Below are 21,293 nucleotides of genomic sequence, written 5' to 3'. Positions count from 1 at the left end.
AGGTGGAATGATGCTGAAGAGTTGCTCAGGGGTGTAACATAGAGAGACATTAGTAGTTTATGAAGCTGTGTAAATGTCTCCAAACTTAACTACAAGAAAACCTTGCCAGAACTGGCAAGCTCTTGCCGTTTTTTTTTTTTTTATTATTAATTATTTTTAAATTTTCTCTCCATTATTTCTGGCTTTTATTACATGAAAAAGACTACATTGTTTTGGGTAGACTGGCAAAGCTAGGTATGCATGTCACCACTGCTCTGGTTAATTTAAGTAACTACAGAGTCTTTTCAATGACAGAATTTTTCAGAGGATTAACATTGCTAACTTAAGTTTTGCCCAGTCAAAGTGCAGTTGATGACAGAAATTGCTGAAGGAACAGTTAGGTTACAGACAATTTCTTGTCAACCTAGAAAGCAACGTGTACAGAGGTGAAATTCAGCCCTGGAATTGCCAGCATTACCTACATGAAGGTGACAAATGCCTCAAGATCAGGCCAGCACTGAGCTAGCTGTGTAGCACTTGCAGTACTCATCCACACTGCTATCTGGTTGCCTGCTTGCAGCTCAGGCTCAAAGGACTGAGGCTGTGCTGAGGAAGCATTCAGCTCTGGGCACCTGCTGATGGATTGGGCTGTAGCACATTGTGGAAGGAGAGCTTTTACCCATGTTGAGCACACTCAGGCTTTGCCACTCCAGAGCTCAGTCTTAAGTTTGTCTGAGCACATGCTTGCATGTAAGCTCTGGGGTTGCTCGGCATGTTTTGATTCATGAACAGGCTTGGAGTTGCACTTGAGTGCCCCTGGAGGCATACCCAGGACATTGTATCCTAAAGATAGACCTAATTTTGAGGGTCACCTGTGTTGTACACTCACCTACTGCTGTCCTTGGCTCTTTTACAGGATGCTGTAATATTTACATGATGGTAGCACACAACACCTATCATTACAATTAAGACCCTGTGAAATAAACAGTAATCCTGCTACTGCAGTCACACCTTCACCTGTCATTGACATCTGTTTTGTATCCCTGTGTAGAGTCTGGTAGTAGTATGCACCTGTTTGGATCATGACACACACGTTCTAATTTTTCATCCTACTGTGTGTGCCACATTTGGTTCACTAAGCAACCACCTGAAACTGGGATTTTTGTCTCTAAACTCGTATGCTTTTTTTTATTTTTATTTTTCAGCACAAGCCAAGTGAGGCAGAGAGATGCAGAACCAACAACGTGTTGTGGGACTTCAAAGGGAGAGCAGTGCACTAACAAGGCCCTTCCATTCACCAGGCATTGTTTTCAGCGTATCCTCTTAACTTGGTTTGAGACTTGCATTCAGGTCTGGAAGCTGTTCTGTTTCAGGGGGGTTTCATGTTGGTTGGTTTTTTTTTTGCATTGACAAATAAGTTTTCATGAGGAAATACCTATTTGTTAGTGTCTTATCAACTACTTCACTTTTAGTTTGTCTGTGTGATTTGGATCTGTAGACAGTGAAGATTAGTACTTTGCTGATGGTATCTGACATGGTCACTTTAGTTTGTTTTCTAAGCTGTATTTAGTGGGTGCAAGAAGCCTTTACAACAATGACCATCTTTCATGGGTAAGTTGGTACAAACCATGTGGCTTTCATATGGCTCTTGGTAGGTAAACTACCTACCTACCTATGAAGGGCCTATAGGAACAAGTTTTCACTTTTTACTACACTGGGAGGATGGAAATCTGATATGTGACGTTTTTTTAGAGAGGCAGAATAGAAGAATCACAGAATCCAAAATCTAGATCAGGAAGAATTTCCAGTGGTTGGGATGCTAAGAGTCAATTCATGAAGATTGCAGAAAAGAGGAAGCACATTAGATGTGAGGTTTGATTCTGAGGGTTATAAACAGACAAAATAGCAGAATTCTGACCTGGAATACTTAAGAATTCTATAGACTTTTTTTTTTTTTTTTTTAGCTGAAGAATTGTTGGTGCTTTTGTTGAAGTGGCTCCGAGTTTTTGGTTTTGGTATTTTAAGTAACTGGTGCTGATATGTTTCAGTTGCTATTGGTCTGCAGCACCTTTTCAGTCTTTCTGGTTTGCAGATGCCTTGGTTTTCTTGGTTGATTTTTTACAGGCCCCTTAAAAGTAGCCTGTGGAGCACTTCAAAGCCTCTAGGACAAGAGCTTCATGGTGCACAGCTGTGTTTGGGATTAGCCTCATGACTATGGGGTTTTTTGTGGGTTGTTTTGTTTTTTTTTTCTTTTTAAGTTTTTGTAAAATTTACATGGTTGGTGTGCATAGAGCAGCGAAAGCCAGACTAGCCATTTTGCATTTGTGCCTGTTTTTTCCCCTCTGCATTTTTTTGCAATGGAAACACTCTCTTAAAATGAGCATGCTCTTGGTTCTGACCCATCTGTCCAAGTCTGCATTTGTGCTATTCTGCAGATTTTTCAGTTTCTTTGTCCTTTCTGTTGTAACATTTTCTGAACATGCATAGTGATGCTGAAGTTTGAGAACTGTTCACGATGGAAGGATACATCTAATGTTTGAAAAAGCACAATGAAATCTCTGTTTGATTTGCTCTAAGTCTGGAAACATTTTCACTCCTGCAGGGAATTTTTCTGAAGGAAATCTCAGCAAGCTTACATTTGGATTTACTTGACCTTTCTGTGTGATTGCACATCTTTTCTTCAAAGGAGCAGAAAGGATCTTGAAACTTCTTTCTACTCTAAAGATAAAAGCCAAAAATGTACCTTAAAAGACTAAATTAAAAAATACTCTTTCTTTAATATTACAGGATGGATTGTCATTAGCCTGTAATGAAATAATCCTGTTGACTACTACACTGTTCCAACTGCTACTATTCATATATTGATTAAGACCCCAGGAAAGGCTTCTTTTTGCTTAGAACTCTTTAAAGAAATGGCTGCTTCCATAAAACTATCTCAATATATAATAAGATTGTTAGAGATGCTGCATGAATGCAGTTTTTCACTTTAAAAGTTGGGTTTGAGACTTACCTTTGAACTTGAATAACAAACTGCAGGTACTCTTTAGAGTTGAAGGCTCTGATCTTCATCAAATTGATAAATCAAAGGGCATTCCTCCATCATTGCTTCATGTGTTATTCCTGATGCAGAAATGTACAGATATCATGTTAAACCGTTCTCAGCAGCTCTTCTCAAGTTGCACAGCCAAGTTTGCAGATGGTCAACAGTGCTCTGTGCCAGTTTTTGACATTACACATCAGACACCTCTGTGTGAAGAACATGCCAAAAAAATGGTAAGTAAAAAGCCAAAAATGTAACGATTCATGTATTGAGATTACTGAGAGTTTTAGCCCCACTCTTTCTATGAACTCTTGCTTGACAGTGAGCAAGTTTATGAACTCATTTCCTTTTATTTTTCTTAAGAAGGTAAAAACATGTCAAACATACCAAATTAGTATAAAGTATTTTGTGAAAGTATTTTACATACTTTTGAGATATAATAAAGTGCATATGAGAATATCCTTCACTGGAAGAAACTTATCTCAAGAATTAGAAAATCATTGTGAGAGATACCATGATCATTTTATTTGGGCTCACTCCTAGCCTCTGAATGTAGTATGAGTGTGGTATGGTAAGAACACTGCATCTCAAATATCACAGGGAGTCCAAATTATTTTCTAGAAGAAGTGTAAACTGTAATTAGAAGCATACAGGTTTTGCTACTTTATTGACCTTTGGGTCACTGTTACAATTTATCTTTAACCTCCTTCAGGTTTAACAGTGTCCTCTGGTCTCCTTTTATGCCTCCCATCTTCCAGAACAAAACTTTTAGGATAGTTCACAAACCCACTTCTTTGTTGCCTCTCCTTCAAGGCATTAGGCAAAAAAGTGCCCTTGTTGGATTGCTATGGGGTTATTGTTACTGGTTTTGTCCAGCCTCTCCAGTACTTGTGAATTATGGAGTTTTTAGGATTAAAATGTGAGGGTCCATGCTTCACCAATTTGTAGGCCATTTTCCCCCTCTCCCAGGCAATCTTCAATGTGTGATGTTTGATGTTTGAAAGCAATGAATGCTTAGTTGTTTACCCACATCTTTACCCTAGTCCTAGAGTATTAATTCCCTTTCCTCAGTGCTGTCCCTCTTCTATGACACTGGGCACTTGAGAATGCTGGCTTCAGCTGCTTCACACTGTTCTTATCACCACCTTACACTAGTGTTCTGTCTTTAATACCAACAGGAATAATGGTGAGGGCTACAGTTTTGCACTCATTTAGTTAGGGTTTGCAATAATGATTTTTAAAGTGACACCTGTGCTATCTCTTATTTAGCATAGCTCGTAATTTGGTCTAGGGTATTTTTGCCATTGGAATCAATGAGGAAGGAAAGAGTTTAATTTTTGTAACCTTCCCTAGTGAAAGCCACCAGTCTGTCTTGCATTACATAGGAATGTCTGTAGAATAGCAAAGGGGAAAAGAGCCAGGAAAGTAATACTTTTTCTTAATATGCTCCCATTGCTATTATTTTATTCCCAAAGGACAATTTCTTGAGAGGGGACAGCTCTCGTAAAGTTCAGCACCAGCAGCAGAGGAAACCCAGGAAAAAAACGAAGCCACCTGCACTTACCAAAAAACACAAGAAGAAGAGAAGGCGAGGTCCACGCCGTCCCCAGAAACCCATTCCTCCTGCAGTGCCCCAAGGGAACCTCACCATGCCTGCCAGTGTCTCACTGCCAGCAGAGATACCCCACATACGGTCAGTCCTGGACCTTGCCCCACTTTCCCCACTGCTAGCTTTAAAATTGTCAGTGACTGCTGTAGAAAGGTGTGATGCTGCTGTGCTGATCAGCATCTGGAGGGGGGCTAGAAGGTGCATCTCTTGGAAAAAAAAAATTCAGAGTAATTCTAGATTTGAGTAATTACAGACTTTGATGAATACAATGTTATCTGCTGATGTATATCTGATTTAATCAGTAGGCTAAGTGTGAGCTTCCTAAAGAAACTTTCTAAAGGCATTTTTTTCCTAGATGCTGGGGGTAAAAAAGGTATTGGGGACACCTGTTATAGGTGGATATGCATTCATAGTTGTTGTTTGGAGGAGCCAGTTGAATACCCTGGACTAACAAAACTTTCTGTCCAGGAGCCCCTCCACACCAGAGCTGAGTGCTGATGAGCTGCCTGATGATATCGCCAATGAAATCACAGACATTCCACATGACTTAGAATTGAATCAGGAAGACTTCTCTGATGTCCTGCCACGGCTGCCTGATGACTTGCAAGATTTTGATTTCTTTGAAGGTACCATTTTGTTATGTTCTACGCGAACAGGAGCACTGTCAGTGAGCTGAAGAAGTGTTTTTAAAATGCACTTTGAGGGTTCACTTGCTTTCCTAGAGAGACAATAACTTCTATATAATGAAGTGTGCATTTGCGTTATTGTTTGTTAGTGAGCTCTGAAGTAAAGCAGCCTTTAAGAAGACTTGTGTGTGTGGTTCTCTGCTTGCTCTTATAATTACTCCTCTGAAAATCCTTATCTGTTTAGTATTTTAATAATTCATTTTATGTTTTTACTGCCTGTCAGTGTTGTGGTTTAATCAAAAGCATTCTCAGTAATGGCATCTTTCTGCCATTGAGTGGGGCTGGAATCACAGTCAATGTTGGTCTTTGATAAAAGGAGAAGAGAGTGAGAATAAAGTGTTTAAACACATTTTTGAAACTAGCTCTTGATCAGAACTGTGCCTGACTTTCTGGATTCTAAAGCTCGCTCAGTATCTATCACAGATAACAAAGAAATCAGAACAGCTCAGAGCTGGGGCCTGTGATTTCTTTGGTCATTTTCTGTTATGATATGACTTCATACTGTGTTTGAGTTGGAATTAACCTACATTATACAAGCTGCCTAAGTTTTAGGTCCAGGCTGTAATGTGGTAAGTAGAAGGGGGGTTGCGGACTACTTGTGTTATTGCAGCATTGAAGAAAATTTCATTTAAGCATTTTTACTTCAAATCTAGTTTGGGAGGCATCTTGTATTGTAGTATATGGAAGAGGAGGGCAGAGAGAAAGCAGTTTCACTGATGACGAAGGTGGAGTTTCTTGGTTTTCCTACCTTGCTTACACAGTGAACACTGGTGAAGGAAATGTTCTGGCTACCACAAGCCATCCTGGAAGGTTTCACACAGCAGCTCTGTACATCTGCATACGTAGAGTGCCAGTGCCAGGCTCACCTGGGAGGAGCATGCTAACTTCTGGTGTCCTTGTTTCTGCAGGTAAAAACGGAGATCTCCTTCCAACTACAGAAGAGGCTGAAGAACTGGAACGGGCCCTACAGGCTGTAACTTCTCTTGAGTGCCTGAGTACCATTGGAGTACTTACACAGACAGATGGTGTGCCAGTTCAGGAGCTGTCAGATAGAGGGATAGGGGTGTTCTCTACAGGTGCTGGAGCTCCAGGAATACAGTCCTTGAGTCGAGAGGTTAACACAGATCTGGGGGAGCTGTTGAATGGGCGTATAGTACATGATAATTTCTCCAGTCTGGAGCTGGATGAGAATTTGCTCCGTTCTGCTACCTTGTCCAACCCACCCACGCCCCTGGCAGGGCAGATCCAGGGGCAGTTCTCAGCCCCAGCCAACGTCGGCCTTAGTTCCGCCACTCTCATAAGCCAGAGTGGCCTCGGGGAGAGAGCCTTCCCTGGACAATTTCATGGACTTCATGATGGCAGCCATGCCTCCCAGAGGCCCCACCCTGCCCAGCTGCTGAGCAAGGCAGATGACCTGATCACCTCACGACAGCAATACAGCAGTGACCATTCACACTCCTCACCCCATGGAAGCCATTATGATAGCGAGCATGTGCCGTCTCCCTACAGTGACCATATCACATCCCCTCACACCACATCCTTTTCTGGTGATAACTTGGCAGCTACCTTCTCAGCAGAGATGCCCATGATGGCACAGCACTTGCTCCCAACTCAGCTGGATGTGCCACTTAGCGGGGTGGTCAACCCCAGAACTCACTGGGGAAATCTTCCTGTCAATCTTGGGGACCCCTCTCCATTTAGCAACCTTCTTGGTGCAGATGGACACCTCCTGTCCACCTCCCTGTCCACACCACCTACCACCTCGCACTCAGAGACCACCCAGCCTGCCTTCGCCACTGTGACCCCCAACAGCTCCACCGTGCTTCCGGGGTTACCGCAGACCAGTTTTAGTGGAATGGGTCCTGCCTCCTCTGAACTCATGGCCTCCACCTCCCCCAAACAGCAGCTCCCTCAGTTCAGCGCCGCCTTTGGGCACCAGCTGAGCTCCCACAGTGGCATCCCCAAGGACCTGCAGCCCAGCCACAGCTCCATAGCTCCTCCCACGGGCTTCGCAGTGACTGGTGCCACCACCACTACTACTAATAACGCATCGGTGCCCTTCACCACCTCCAACTGAGCTTGTCTGCCTGGCTCTCTGCAGGTAGATGGGGGACCTGTGTTTTCTATCTTTCCTTTTTTCCTTTTTCCTTTATTTTTTCTGTCCTCCCTTCCCTATTTTTTAAGAGAGGGTTGAGAAGAAAACCCCTGCTTCAGTACTGACCAGGGCTAGCCCTCTGTGAACCTTGCTGTAGCGTACACATGTGCTTGTTGTTATGCACCGGTGCTCATTTATTGCAGGCAGGTTCACCATTCCCCAATAATTCCTTAAGGATGCAGCACAGTTACTGGATGTAATTGATCTTAGCAGTAAGACCTGGAAATGGGAAGATACCTCAGATTACTGATGCATGTTACTGTTTCCTAGGGTTCAGATCAGTGCTTGCCATCCCATTAGCATCTGGTAGTAAGTTTTCCAGTGGGCAGAAGTCTCTGATTTTCCTTTTTTCCTTTTTTCCTTTTTTCCTTTTTTCCTTTTTTCCTTTTTTCCTTTTTTTCCTTCTTTCCTTTTTTCCTTTTTTCCCTTTTTCCCTTTTTCCCTTTTTCCCTTTTTCCCTTTTTCCCTTTCTCCCTTTCTCCCTTTCTCCCTTTCTCCCTTTCTCCCTTTCTCCCTTTCTCCCTTTCTCCCTTTCTCCCTTTCTCCCTTTCTCCCTTTCTCCCTTTCTCCCTTTCTCCCTTTCTCCCTTTCTCCCTTTCTCCCTTTCTCCCTTTCTCCCTTTCTCCCTTTCTCCCTTTCTCCCTTTCTCCCTTTCTCCCTTTCTCCCTTTCTCCCTTCCCTTTTCCAATTTTTTTGTGCTAATTTGTGCTATTTTATGCTATTCTGGCCTAGCCTAGCCTAGCCTATCCTATTCTAGCCTATCCTGTTCTATTCTTTTTTTTTTTTTTCCCAAGGGTAGCATTTGGCATGGAAAACTTGGCTGCACACATTGATTTCAGAATGGTGCACTGAAAACCTAAATCAAGATAATGGTTCAAGGATGAGTTTGGCATTTTCTTAAAGTAGTGTCTTGACCTTCTCTGTGTGCGTGTGAGTGCTTAAGAGTGCAAGGAGCAGCAGTTCCTTTTCTTCTGAAGAAGAAGTGGGAGTTGCCCCCTTCCAGAACTTGTCACTGTTCTTACTGCATGCTGGGTTTTGTTTCTTTATTATGATGATTTTAGTTCATTGAGCAGCAAGGTGATCAGTTGACTGGTTGCCCAGAATCTGAAAGCTGATCAGAAGTTAGCCCAAGGAAAAAGAAAAACAGAAGGATTGAAATAGATTGTGGATTAGTACAGAAATTCCCCTCTTTGCTGAGTTACTGTGGCCTTCTAGCATTGACGATTTGCCTTTTCAAGTGTGGCTTTGTCCAGAACTCTTTGTCTGACAGGCTGATAGGTATTTCCCAGCTGAAACTGGAAGAATTTGGTTGATATTCTGCCCATACACACAAGTCTAGGTCAGACCCCTTGCTAAGTTTCAAATGGATGCATTTCTCTATGCCTAGTTACTGAGACTTTCTTCAATTGTTATGTTTTGTTTTGTTTTTCCCCCTGGGAGCCATATAGTTCTTTTGACACTTGTAGGGTTTGAAGCTCTGTATGGGAAGCTGAATGTATGTAAGGAACTAGCAGGTATTGTATCAGCAGTCATAGCTAACCATAAGGTAAATCACTGAAGCAAAATAGATAAGAATTCCTTCTGTCTGCAGTACAGTTTTGCTTTTACTGCCCATCTGCTAATATAGTATTCAGACTCTTTGGTAGTACTTTCAGTTCTTAAAGGAGTCCACTAGCTTTTAGGGTATTTTAATTTTTTTTTTAATCAAAGAGATAAGGGCAGGAGAAATTCTGAGGTGTTGAGTTGTATCTCTCTATCAGGAAGGAAAAAAGGAATTTGCTTGTGACTTTATAGGGCTCAAAACTTGCTACTGTACTCTGACTTCAAAAAAGTAGTACTTTTAAAAATAGTACTTCTTATTGTAACAAGTCTCAGTTTTCATGGTTTGTTTCTGAGATGCAGGTGAGATTGAACATAAAATCCAACATTTCACTGTCTTACTGTAGAGGACAGATTTCATTCTACCTTACAGTAAAAATGTCCTATTTGCATGTTATCTAGTCCAATTCAGGAAATTAAGAGATACAAGCACATGTAGTAGGGAGGCATAATAAATTATTTGAGTGAGGAATCATTAAACAAAATTTAGTTGCTGTAGAAATTAATTTTCTTAGCATTCAGACCCACACCACAGTCTCTCACCCAAACCTCTCCTTCCATCTTGCTAAGGAACAGAATTTAAACAGGATAGGTCTTGTGTCTTCTTGGTATTGTAGTAACCATACTGTCCCTCTTTTCTTGAAAGATTTTTATTCCTTGAGTATAAAGGAGTATGATGATACATATGTCTGTTCTGAAATTGCAAGTGTATGTGGGTGGAGGAAACAAAAATAATTTTCATGCTTCTGTTGTTATGGAGTTCTTATTTCATACTTGGTAAAATAGATCTTAATAATATGACGCATATTTTTAAGCGGTGATTTAAATATGTTTGTAACATTTAAATGTTTTTAAATAATGTAAAAAGTTGAATTGAAGCCTATGAAATCCTGCTTGTGATTGTCCTGCTGACTGAGGAATGCCCAGTGGTATTGTGAAATGAGGCAAATCTGACAAGGCATTTATTTATTTTTTGTATTATGTTCCCCATACTTTGTCAAGGAGACGACTGTTTGATTTGCAAATCATTTTTGTTGTGTCCATTATACCTTCTTCAATGTTTTGGATGACTGGCTGAAAACTAGTGGAGAACTAGTGTACCAAATGGTTAATTCTTCAATCTGCTTGTGTGCTCCTGTCATTTTAGAGAATGTTCATTTCTATAAATTGGTTTCAGGACTCTGGTCTTGAAATCATTCTTGTGCCCATCAAACTCGTTAATTAAGATGCAGCTCTTGCAGAGTATATACACCCTACATCACATTTCTCTTTCTTAGCAAATGCCAGGGAGAAGGGAGGAGAGGAACTGAGAGCCAAGTTCTGCTTGCTTGAGTTGGTATAAACTATGGAGAAGCTCTTTGTTCTAAGGCCTGTGAGTTTGTACTGGTCTAACTCAGAATATAAGCCAGCTCCTAATCTGAGCATTGATTTAGACAGGGAATTAAAAAAGCTGTCAAAGCTACGCCAGGTCCATAATTCCCATTTGAAATCAATGGCAGCTATGCACCTGCATTACTTTAAGACAGCCTAGGATATCAACTCTGCCCTCACTTAGGCTTCAATTTTTGTGTATTCCTTGATGACTCTTCTTGCGTAAGTGTCTACATAACATTTTTCAATGAGCAAACTTAAGTTTGCAATAAAGCCGTGCTTTTAAAAATTTCACTTGGGTTTGTATACATTTGAAATAGGAATCCCTCTGTCCTGTCTGACACAGAGTTCTGAAATGGCCACAACTCTTGCCTTTTCCTGGTTCACCTCCCAGTTTTTCACTGCCACCAATTTCACGGGTACAGCCTATCAAGCAGTTACGGGTCATGATCTTAGCTTTACAAGGTGAATAGTTTGAGGTGAGCGTCTACACCCTCAAACCCTGTTGATTTCTGTTAATTAGTGGCTTACTGTTGGATGTCAGAGATTTAGTCTGAGAGGTATATATAGCCAGAGATGTTTCACACCTCTTCCCCTGGGAAATACTGCAGGTTTGGTTAAGCTTGTCCTCCAGGTTGTTATTTTTGTGGTTCTTGAGTAGAATCCATGCTGTCACACAAAGGTTTTAGATTTTCACCTCCTTGTATAGCAATTAACACTCTAATCATCCTTTCACCAAAGAGCCAATGTAGCAAATTCAGTCCATTGATCTGAGATGGTCAAAACCTGTCATGCCCTTTAGTATGTTAACAAATGGAATAAAGCTAGTTGAACCCATAGGTTAATTTCTTTATGTAAGACATGAGTTTTAAAAAATTGGACTTAGAAGAAAATAACTGTAACACCATTTTTTTTCTGATAATAGCACCTCAATTAGTCTTTGTGTGAAGGTACTTAACACTGACTGTGTACAGAGGCTCATCAGGAACAGCCTCAGGTTGACCTGCTGTGTAAGGCATTCTGTAAGAGAAGTTTTGATGTTTTGTTTCACTTATGCTAACTTTGAGGGGACCCATATGCACTTCAAAGCTTGATACCTCAAAGTTTATTTGTTCTTTGGCCTTGTTATTACTATGATACAAGGAGATGTATGTATGATGCAAGAAGACAGAAAAGATTAATCTTTTATCTCCTCCTGCCATGCAGTTTCTCCAGGTGCTTGCTTAGTTCCCTTTCCTTTACTAGCATGCTTCTCTTTATGGTTGGGCATAAAGGCTTTAAATTGGTAACACTGAGAGGTAGGATATTTGCAGGCATGGTAAATGACAACAGGTAGATTCCCCACTTTGTTCAGCAGGGTGGTGAAATGAGTATTTGCAGTTCTCACTGGGAAAGCATTGAAAGGCCCCGAGAAGCTTATCACTGCTAGGCAAAAATCAGAGATGGTATTGGAAATAAAAATGTAAGTAAAAAATCTGTCAAAGGGAAGTCATACATAATAGCAAAGAGAAGCCAAGGGAAGTGGATTTTTTTTTTTTTAAACAAGCTATTTTTTTAGTGGAAGATGGGTATTTGTTGAATAATGGGGAAGTTCTTTTGTGATCTGTCAGGCACAGTGTGATGCCACTGGCTTCAGAGGCACAACCAAGGTGAAGGGTCTAGTACTGAACCTGCAAAACAGTAGCCAAATTAATTTTGAAACTTCATTTTCTGGTAATCATAACTAAATACAGTCTGAAATTGAATCTGAGAAGTACAATAAACAGTACTTCCCTGATTCACTAGCCTTGGTGGTTACATACACCTGTGGTTAGCCCACTTCTGATCCAGCTCCTGCCTGAACTCCTGCAGTATCCTGGCTGCTGTCTTTCTCTCTAGACATCAGTGGGACTTGTGTAAAGCTCAAGGGGCACTACTACCTGTGTTTGTGCTGCAGCAAGCTGAATCCACTGGTGAAGTGTGAGTCCTTAGGCAGGAAGAAAGGAAACATTTTTAGAAGATCCAGCTATTTGCCATTGAACCTTTCAAGAATTGTAGGGTACAGGATAGTGGCAGGAGGTTCTTTTAGCAGACAAACAGAAAACTTAACCTGCAGTGATCTTTTGCAGTGGTTGGGTGCCTGGGCAGCTTCCCTTGGATTTTTCATTTTGCTTTGGTGTTTTTACCATTACATATGAAGGAGTCTCCTAGGCAGACCTGTTGCAAAGTCCAGTGGTGGTGGAAACATTAACTGAAAAAACAGTTCTTGTTCATATGCTGACCAGATCTCTGGGTCTTTCTGATCTTCTAGTCACAAGGTCTTTCTGATCTCTTGGGTAACATTTAATGATGGGGTAATATGGGCTGCTTGTCATACCTCCTTTATTTTCTTCCTTTCTACATTCTTCTTTTTTCTTTCTTTTATTCTCCCACTCTCAGATAGTTTTCCAAAGTAAGTGATACCGACTGGTAAGTCTTCCATGGTCCTGAGTGAATCTGACTGTAAAATGAAAAGGAGGGGAGATTCCTGCAATTCATAACATACATTTTTGATGCTAGACAGTGCACTAGATCAGAGTATTTGTCAGATCAGTGAATAAGATTGCTTCACAATACACTAATATGAAATAAATGCTGAAGGTACAGCATTGATCATGGGAGTGCACATGCTAGCTGTGAACGTGCAGGGGTTTTGAGCAAGAGTTTACCTTCTCACAGGTTTCTCTGCTTTTGAGAAATACATCAGTAGAAAGTACAAAGAAAATATTAAATTATTCTTTTTAATACCCGCAAGCCCATATAGAAGTAAGGAGGGTTGGTGGGAAAAAAAAACAACAAAAAACCTACATTTTTGTTTCCTTGGACTTCAGGAGAGGTCTGGTCATGGGAGACTTTAGCTCTATCAGGTAAACTTTTGGTTTTGTCTTTTAAGACTGGACGGTTATTGAGAAAGAAAATTTTGGTAGAGGAGAAAGAGTTAAAAAAAGATACGTCTTAGAAAAAATTTCTCATGTCTTCAGCCATTTTAAAAAATTAAACAACAGTGACTGTTTTTGGGAGCTTCTCCCTTTGCTGTTCTGCTACTTCTCATGGTTTTGGGGTTCTTTGCTTTTTCCTATTTTATGGACACTGCTGTGAGATAAGGTAGTGGAATCATTAAAGGAGAAAGTTGGTGTGGCTGTAGACTGACAGCAATAGCTGGAGGGGGCTTTCTTTTTCTCCTTGAAGTAAGTGCTGATGCCTTTTCAGTCTGGTCTGGCTCAGAGAATTCAGTTTGGAAGTGAACAGGATGAAACTTGGGCTTTTGACCTTAAAACTGTACTTCCTGGATGTAGGAAAATCCATTCTTCCTACTTCTTCCCCTTGCCAGTCCCCCAAACACACACAGTGAGCCATTCAGAGTGCTTGCACATCCACTGCATACAGATGTTAAACTTTTTCCAGGAATGCTAATCTGTTTTTTAAACTTCTTTCTATTGTCATTGGGTGCCCATGGAGGCGAACTCCAGATAGGTAACATTCCCAGATATCCTCTGGAAAACTTTTAACTATGGTGCAAATTGCTCTGATGCATTGGCTTCTGCCTTAGAGTGGAATCATTTACCCTGAACTGACTCTGTAACCTGCATCTTAAAACAGTGTAGTTGGTTCTGGTGCAAACAGATTCATTCTGAACTGATGGAGAGTTTTGTTTGATTCACATGCAGAACAGCTCAGAAGGGGCTGAACCAGTTTTCTGAACAGTGATGACCTTTGCTGTACAGTTTTGGGTATGTCTCAGGGATTCCTTGTGGAAATAAGGGCAGTTAACAAACAAACAAAAGTAAATAGTTTTAAAAGTAAATAATAATTTAAGGTGGAGCATCACCTGAGTGAGAGCACAAGAAGGAGAAATCTTTGTTCATTTTTGTAGTCCACCGTGTCTGGTTTAGGGACTCTTTCTCTTCTCGGGGCTCTCAAGTTCAACATTCAGAATCTTTTTCATCATGCTCAGCTTTAAACTTCTTATTTAAAGATACCCTTCCCCAATGAGATTTCAGAATACTTATTGTAGATTTTAAGATAAATGGTATATTAATTTATGCTATTAACATCACCTCATAAATTATAAGTTTTATACTAAAGCTGTATTGAGTGTAATGAATTACGTTGCATATGTGTTTTTAATAGCTATAAAATTATAGACAAGCTTTTTTGGAAAAACAGAACTAGTGAAGCACCTTTTTACACTGGATCTTTGCCGTGTCAAGGTGTACAGCTATTCTTTGCTACCTTGCAGATATCTATATCTATATATAGATATATATATATATAAATAAAATAAAATGGTATCATGTATCAACAAAGCATAGAACTCTTTAACCCTTTGTTACTGTCCTATTACTGTTTTTAAATTTTATTTTGCGTGTTACATTCTGCAATAATTTATCTGTGGTTTGTACCTATGATTAGAAATTTAGTTACAGGGTAAATAGAACAAATTTTAAAAATCCAACTACTGTAGCTGGAAGTTGTGAACCAAGTTTGTAAGATCTTTTCTGTTTCAAAAAGATGTATTTATTTCCAGTTAGCTCTGTGAGTTGGAATTTGAGAAGTCAGAACATTAGAAATCTACAGTGTCATATTCAGGAATCTTTCCCCTACTTTCCTCACAAAGGAATTCCCACTGTGACTTATAAATAGAATTAGACTGCTTGTGTGCATGTATGTATTATATATACACACAGAAAATATGCATTGGGGGGGATGTGTGTGTGATACGAATGTGTATATTGTATGTAGGTCATAGTTTTGTAAAGAGAAAAGTAGTTGAGAGGTGATGGAATGTATTGTAGAAATATGATTAGTAGGGGGTTACGTCCTCACTGTTGTGTCAAGAACTGAAACTCTCTACTACATAATCTTCTGTTATAAGGCTAATTCTGGTATCATGCCAATTTTAACTGTTTTTTGAATGAGTCTCATTGAGCCCTGTTGAAAATGCCATGAAAATACTGAAGTCCCGAAGACAGCCTTGAAATAAAACAAATAGGAGAGAAGAAGAGGTGGAAAAAATGAGTTTTCAGGAGAAATTAAAATAGGAAGGTCTGCATTTGGTGGGATGGAAAGACATGGGAATTGCTTCATCTTTGCAAATTAATGCCTGAATCTCCTATGGTCTGACTTGGAAAATGTTGTCAATCAGTGTACTTGTGCTTTCAAATTAGGTCATAAGGGGCACTGTTTGTGGGGTGACCTCCATTCTGTAAAAGGTTCTTTTCTTTCCTGAGGATCTCAGTGGATTATAAATTTTCCCCCAGTATTGCTGCTGTGGGATTGCAGAACAAAATATGATTTCAATCCAGGGAGTTTCACTTGTTGCTGTGAAATTTTGTTTTTATTTTTGTTTCATAATTATGAGAAGGAAGCATTCTTTATGGGAGTTCTCACTTGAAACTGTGAGAAATCAGACACATTCTTACAGATCTGCTTACTCTTCATACTACTCTGTTTAGGCTGGAGAAAGTAACCTAGTGATTTATTCATACAGTATCAGTTTTAATGATTATGATCCCGGTGACTTAAAAAAACTACTTAGAAAAAACAGCTTTCAGTATTGCACAGACATTTGAATTTTTGAAGGCTTTTTTAAAGCAGTTGCAAATCCAATCTTAATTTCAAAATATTTTTTTATATGTTTCCCTTCCTCTCAGTATGCTGATAACCCCCAGGCATCCCTCCCTCAATTTGTTTCTGGCACATATGCATACGTGTGAAAGGGCAGAGAGGTGGAAGTTGTCAGAGGCCGTTCCTTCTGCTTATTTGGTGGTAAGGGGAGCTGGCAGTAGAAATATTTATGCCTTTATGGGGAAGAATAGACCCATTTTTGTGTATACCTGTACAGAGAGATGTATCTGTATATGATGTTGGTAGCACTTTGCTGAATGTGGACTTGCCCTCATGATGTTCAATAAATTCATATGAATGCAATCAATTAAATCTATATAGACATGCATACAGATGTGTAGATGGAATAAATGTTGTATCACACATATGTACATTAGTTGTATGTAATGTGAGTAAGCGTGTGAGCTAAAGAGAGCGACTATCCACAAAACATATGTATAACAGGTAAGCATTTGTGCCAAACAAGCTGGTTTTAATTATTCTGAGGGATTTGGATGACATCAGTGACTGATGTGAGCTCGGTCATCATTGATTTGTGTTACCTCGGCCCTCACAGTGGAGTTTCCTGGGTACTTCTCTGCTTTGATTTGTTCTGTATGAATACTTTTTGAGGCCTCTTGCAAATGCCAACCTCTTCTGCTCCTGTACTCCATCCCATTGCCTCCATTCCAGCTCCTCGTTGTCCCTGCATCCCTACAGTTTCTCTTGCTAGCAGCACTCTGCTGTAATGGCTCAATCTGGCTTTACTTGTGCGTTAAGGAAATTCACTTGGTGTCTGAACTGGGTTCTGAGCACTTGCTTGAGCTTCTGCAGCTGTACTGAACAGCTTCCCAGCTATTCAATGGTGCTTGAGTATGGGTGGGGCTGATTCACAAACTTAGAACCTGATGCAAAGCTTCCTAGCATATTAAAAGATTAACCCAGCATTTCATTTTAGAGGTAGTGCTAAAAATGAGAAAAATGCACCCACCAAAAAATAGCATCGATTTTCAGCCCCCGGGGAAAAAAAGGTTTGTGTTTCCTGTCATGCAGGAGGCAGCCCTGTACCCTGTTCTGAGCAGTGGGATTGTCCTCAAACATACCAAGGGAAACTCAGCTAGTTATTCTTTACTATTAAACAGATTTTAAAACTTGCTGCAGAGTTGACTATTAACATGCTAGCACTTTGCATCTAATTTTCTACTGAATGATCCTGCTTATGCAATAAATTGTAGTTTCCAGTATTTTCTTTTCTGTTTTCTGGCTCAATGGAACTTCTGCATCCTTTTAGCAGAAAGCAGCTGACAGAAACCTGCTCAGTCACGTTTAAACTGTTGAAACTCCTGACTAACTTAGGCTTCTGTTTCAATGGAGAATGCTGCTCCAATTCTGTCACTGAGCTGTGCTGCATTCCCTTTTTTTCAGGATGGATATGGCACGTTTTTTCCTGGCCACAATTCAGATACAAAATTTTGTCTTCCTTACATTTCTCTCAAAAGAAGGGAACTGGTGTACTGTTCCATCTGAGCTTTCATGCAGTCATACACAATGATTCCTGTAACTCATATCTTGGGGCGTGTGTTTGGGCATGTCTGTATGCTGGGAGTGTATAATACATATTTATACACACACATATATTAACCTATTTCAGTTTATGTAAGTGGAGAATGTACCTGTTGGTTTTCTCCTGATATATACTCATGCATACATATATTAAATATGTATATAGAGTGTAGGTGTCCTGCATATACATGTGTGTATGTTATGAAACTTGGTTGGCAGATATTTTCTACTTCTTGCAAATTGCTGTCCCTTTTGACAGATTTTCACTGGAGCTGCATTGTATAGAAGAAATCGAGAAATCTTGTTATCAAAGTTTTCTTTTAAAAAGGAGACTCGTAATTATCTAAAGCCATTTGTAATTGTGTTTTGAATTTTTACTAGAAGCTTTGTTATTTAAAAGAAAAAGTGAATAAGAAAACCAAAGCAAGCAGACAAGCCCTCACTCCCACCATCACTTAAGCAGACAGAGGAAAGAAATGGAAACACAAGTTTCTAAGCATTTATTTCCTTCAGGGGTTTCTGAGGGATGCTGTACTCACATTCTGTCTCATCCCCCCGTTTGCCCAATCATAGATAATGATTCCAGGTTCCTTTTACACAGCTTTTTTCCTCACAATGTTACTTTTGTAAATCATTGTTCACCTCCTACTTCAATATACTGGTATCACTAAGGAGATTATGTATCCTGTCCTTTTCAGGAAAAATACCAGTGCATCACTGTTCTGTTACATTTTAACATACTTGTGGAGGATGGATGTTTTTCTTGAAGATGTCGGTCCCTTCCAACCCCAACCATTCTATGATTCTATGTCTGTAACAAGTCTTTCACTTGTTTTATGTGAGAAGCCTTCATTGGGATCTATCATATGTTTCCAACAAGTTTCTGCAACTAATTTTTTCACCAACATGCTAAGTACTTCTCTTCTTACTTGATGTCTGGGGTTTCAGGGTTTGAGTTTACTGTTGTGTTTGTTTTGTGGTTTGGTTCCTCCCCCCTCTTAAATTCCCAAAAATGTTTATCTGCAAAACATATGTCAGAATCTCAATCAATGTCCTTTTGGATTAAAGGGTAAATACCTTTATTCTAGATGTCATAAAAAGAAGGTGGCAAATTCACAATCCTAAGTGCTTAGAGGGATTGCACACTCTTTTTGAAGGCTGTCTCAGAGAAGTTTGTGTTTGGTGTCATTTTAAAGGTAGCTTGATCACACTTTTTGGTATCAGAAACAGCCTCCCAACAAAGAGCCTTGCACAGCTGTTTGGTGAAAGCTACAGGTTTTAACTATAGGTTAAAATGTAAACAAGTTGCAGTGGGAAAGCAAAGGTGAGGCAGTGTATTTTGAGCCAGTGAATAGTAGCTTGCAGACGTATCTGATTTTGAATTAACTGCATGGTAGCAAGGATTAGCAGTCTCTTCCACCCCTTCCTTCTTCCTTCTCCCCAACACGTGTTCAGCATACGTACATTGGGAAAAACAAACAACTGACTCCAGCAAAGCTCAATCCACGTAATGATTGCTTAAAGGGAACATACAAACTTGCACTGCTACATCCCATCTCATGATATTAGCTTGCAGACTGGCTAATACGCACAAAAAGCCATGTCCAGGTTGCTTCTGTGGATGATTTGCTTTCCAGAGAGTGGGGTGCATGGGGCACCCTAAAAGAAGAGTGGCAGGGATAGCAACTCCCATGACTGCTTCTGGTGCTGGAGGCTCACAGGCAGCATTCCAGGGGCGGGAAGAAAAGCTCATGTTTGTACTTTCCCTTTAAATAGGAGAGGTTGGCTCACATGTTCCTCATACTTCTCAATGAATGTACTGTATTACTATTTAAAAAAAAAAAAAAAAAAAAAAAAAAATCAACGAAATTATGATAGATTGGTCTCCTTTTGTTATCTGGTCCTTGTTTAATTTGTTTAAGGGTTTTTGTATACAAAAGTTTACATTTTTATGTATATTTTTCTTGTGTAAAAAATGATGTAATATGTGTATAAAACACTGTATGTATTATCTGTATATAGTGTGACAAAATGATCTTTCTTTTTTTGGATGTATTAATAAATCTTGCTGTGAAGTAGCTGTGTTTATAATGACGAAACCTCTTGTTCAAGCCATCTTGGTAAGTCTGTGATATATGCATATTGCCCGGGCTGAAATGTGGTGGTTTTTTTTATTTAAAAAACAAACAAACAACCCCTCCCAGAAACATATCCTAAGTGCAGTTATTAAACTATACTTTGCTTAGATAGCTGTAGAGTCTGATTCTGCTCTTGCTTGTTCTCTGTTGCTTTCTAATAACATTTGCTAATTAGTTTTGCAAACAAAATGAGGCCTTCAGTCTCAGTCCTGATTCTAATTATTGTCCTTTCTAGCCTGGGGACCAGATTCTCTTCATCCTCTTTTCTGTTTTGAGTTGCAGAACTTGTAATATAATCCAAGGGGTATAGAATGGAATTTTGTCTTGCACGTTGTTAAAGTCTTCTGAGTTTTAAAACACACAAACCAGCTCCATCACCAAAAATGGTCAGATGGAGTTGGGTGTTATTTGTTATATGAGGATGAGCATGGATGAGAACTGATGGTTGCTGAGGAGCTGTTGGTCTCCAGTGAGCTCTGGGGCAGGATTGCGAAGCCAGATGGGTCAGAAGCTGGGGATCACCACGGCCTTGTTCAGACCCAGAGTGCTGCTGCCGTGCCTGACATTGCTGCCTCTGCTCTGCACGGCCTTGCAATAACCTTCCAGAGCCAGGTTTGCTCTCTGAGAGCAATTTCTCCACAGAAGCTTGAAGGACGTCTCCTCTTCAGGCAGAACGACGCCTTGGATACTTTGGAGTAAGTAGATGGCTGAAGCATTTTCCTCTCACTATTTGGTTTGTGAAGTCTCCTTTGCTTTCTGACATAAGGGTATGTGCTACACCTGGTGTTTGTTTTGGTAGACTCCATCTCCAAAGTGTTTCGAAGTTGTGACTTGCAAGGGAGAAACGTGGTTGTGTTCTAGGTGAGACTGTCTTCCAGGTTCTGTTTTTCATAAGCAGAGTGATCATAGGGGTAACTATCAGCAGAGATTGATGAGAAGGGGATTCAGTAATTTCACTGTTCTTTTAATGAATCATGGCCCAGACATTGTAATTAGAGCTGCATTTCACAGTGCCTGATAATAATTCGGGTCAAGGGATAAGCAGTGCCAGGGAATGATGTGCTTCTGTGCTAACACAAAATGCAAAGGCTTTGCAGCAAAGGGTAGAACTGGTTTGTGCTTCAATGTCTTATCTTCTTGGGAGACAGGAGTACACTGGAAGTGCCACATCCAGACATGTGTCAAGATGAAGTGATGACAGAAAAGATCAGACATTTAAACAAAAGGAAAAGTCCAGCAGTGTAAGTTCAGTCCAAATATGACTGGAAAAAAGTCTGTCCCCATCTTGTCCATTGTAGGGAGTATTCAAGGTTATGAGCCTGAGGCATTTGGATGTTACAGGAGCAATGGTCCTGCTGTTATTGGTGCAGCTCTGGCTGTGCATGTGGATGTTGCAGAGCTAATCCTTGGAAATGCTTGTATCTCAATTAGTACTCAAAGTGGCAAGGAGTGAAGAATTGATTCTTAGAAAGAAAATAGTTGAAAGCCTGCTTATAACAAACCAACAAAACTAAGCTGCTATTTGGTG

General features: G+C 40.1%; 1 protein-coding gene across 7 annotated transcripts in view; it reads left to right on the top strand.

Annotated features, from left to right (window-relative positions):
• The window catches only part of INO80D (INO80 complex subunit D), a 42,612-nt gene extending 22,907 nt beyond the window's left edge, over window positions 1–19,705 (top strand). For 6 of the 7 annotated variants that reach the window (XM_071747016.1, XM_071747020.1, XM_071747021.1 and 3 more), the window contains 5 exons: window positions 1,185–1,294; window positions 3,119–3,252; window positions 4,495–4,712; window positions 5,097–5,254; window positions 6,223–10,733. In XM_071747016.1, coding sequence (XP_071603117.1) covers window positions 1,185–1,294; window positions 3,119–3,252; window positions 4,495–4,712; window positions 5,097–5,254; window positions 6,223–7,391 — 1,789 coding nt within the window. In that variant the 3' untranslated portion in view covers window positions 7,392–10,733. Of the gene's footprint in view, window positions 1–1,184; window positions 1,295–3,118; window positions 3,253–4,494; window positions 4,713–5,096; window positions 5,255–6,222; window positions 10,734–17,489 lie in introns of those variants that run through there. The other variant, XM_071747019.1, reaches the window with a different exon arrangement.
• The last annotated feature ends 1,588 nt before the right edge of the window (window positions 19,706–21,293 follow it).

The sequence above is a fragment of the Heliangelus exortis genome, chromosome 6, assembly GCF_036169615.1.
Source record: "Heliangelus exortis chromosome 6, bHelExo1.hap1, whole genome shotgun sequence".
NCBI lineage: Eukaryota > Metazoa > Chordata > Aves > Apodiformes > Trochilidae > Heliangelus > Heliangelus exortis.
This window is presented reverse-complemented; position numbering and strand designations above follow the sequence as displayed.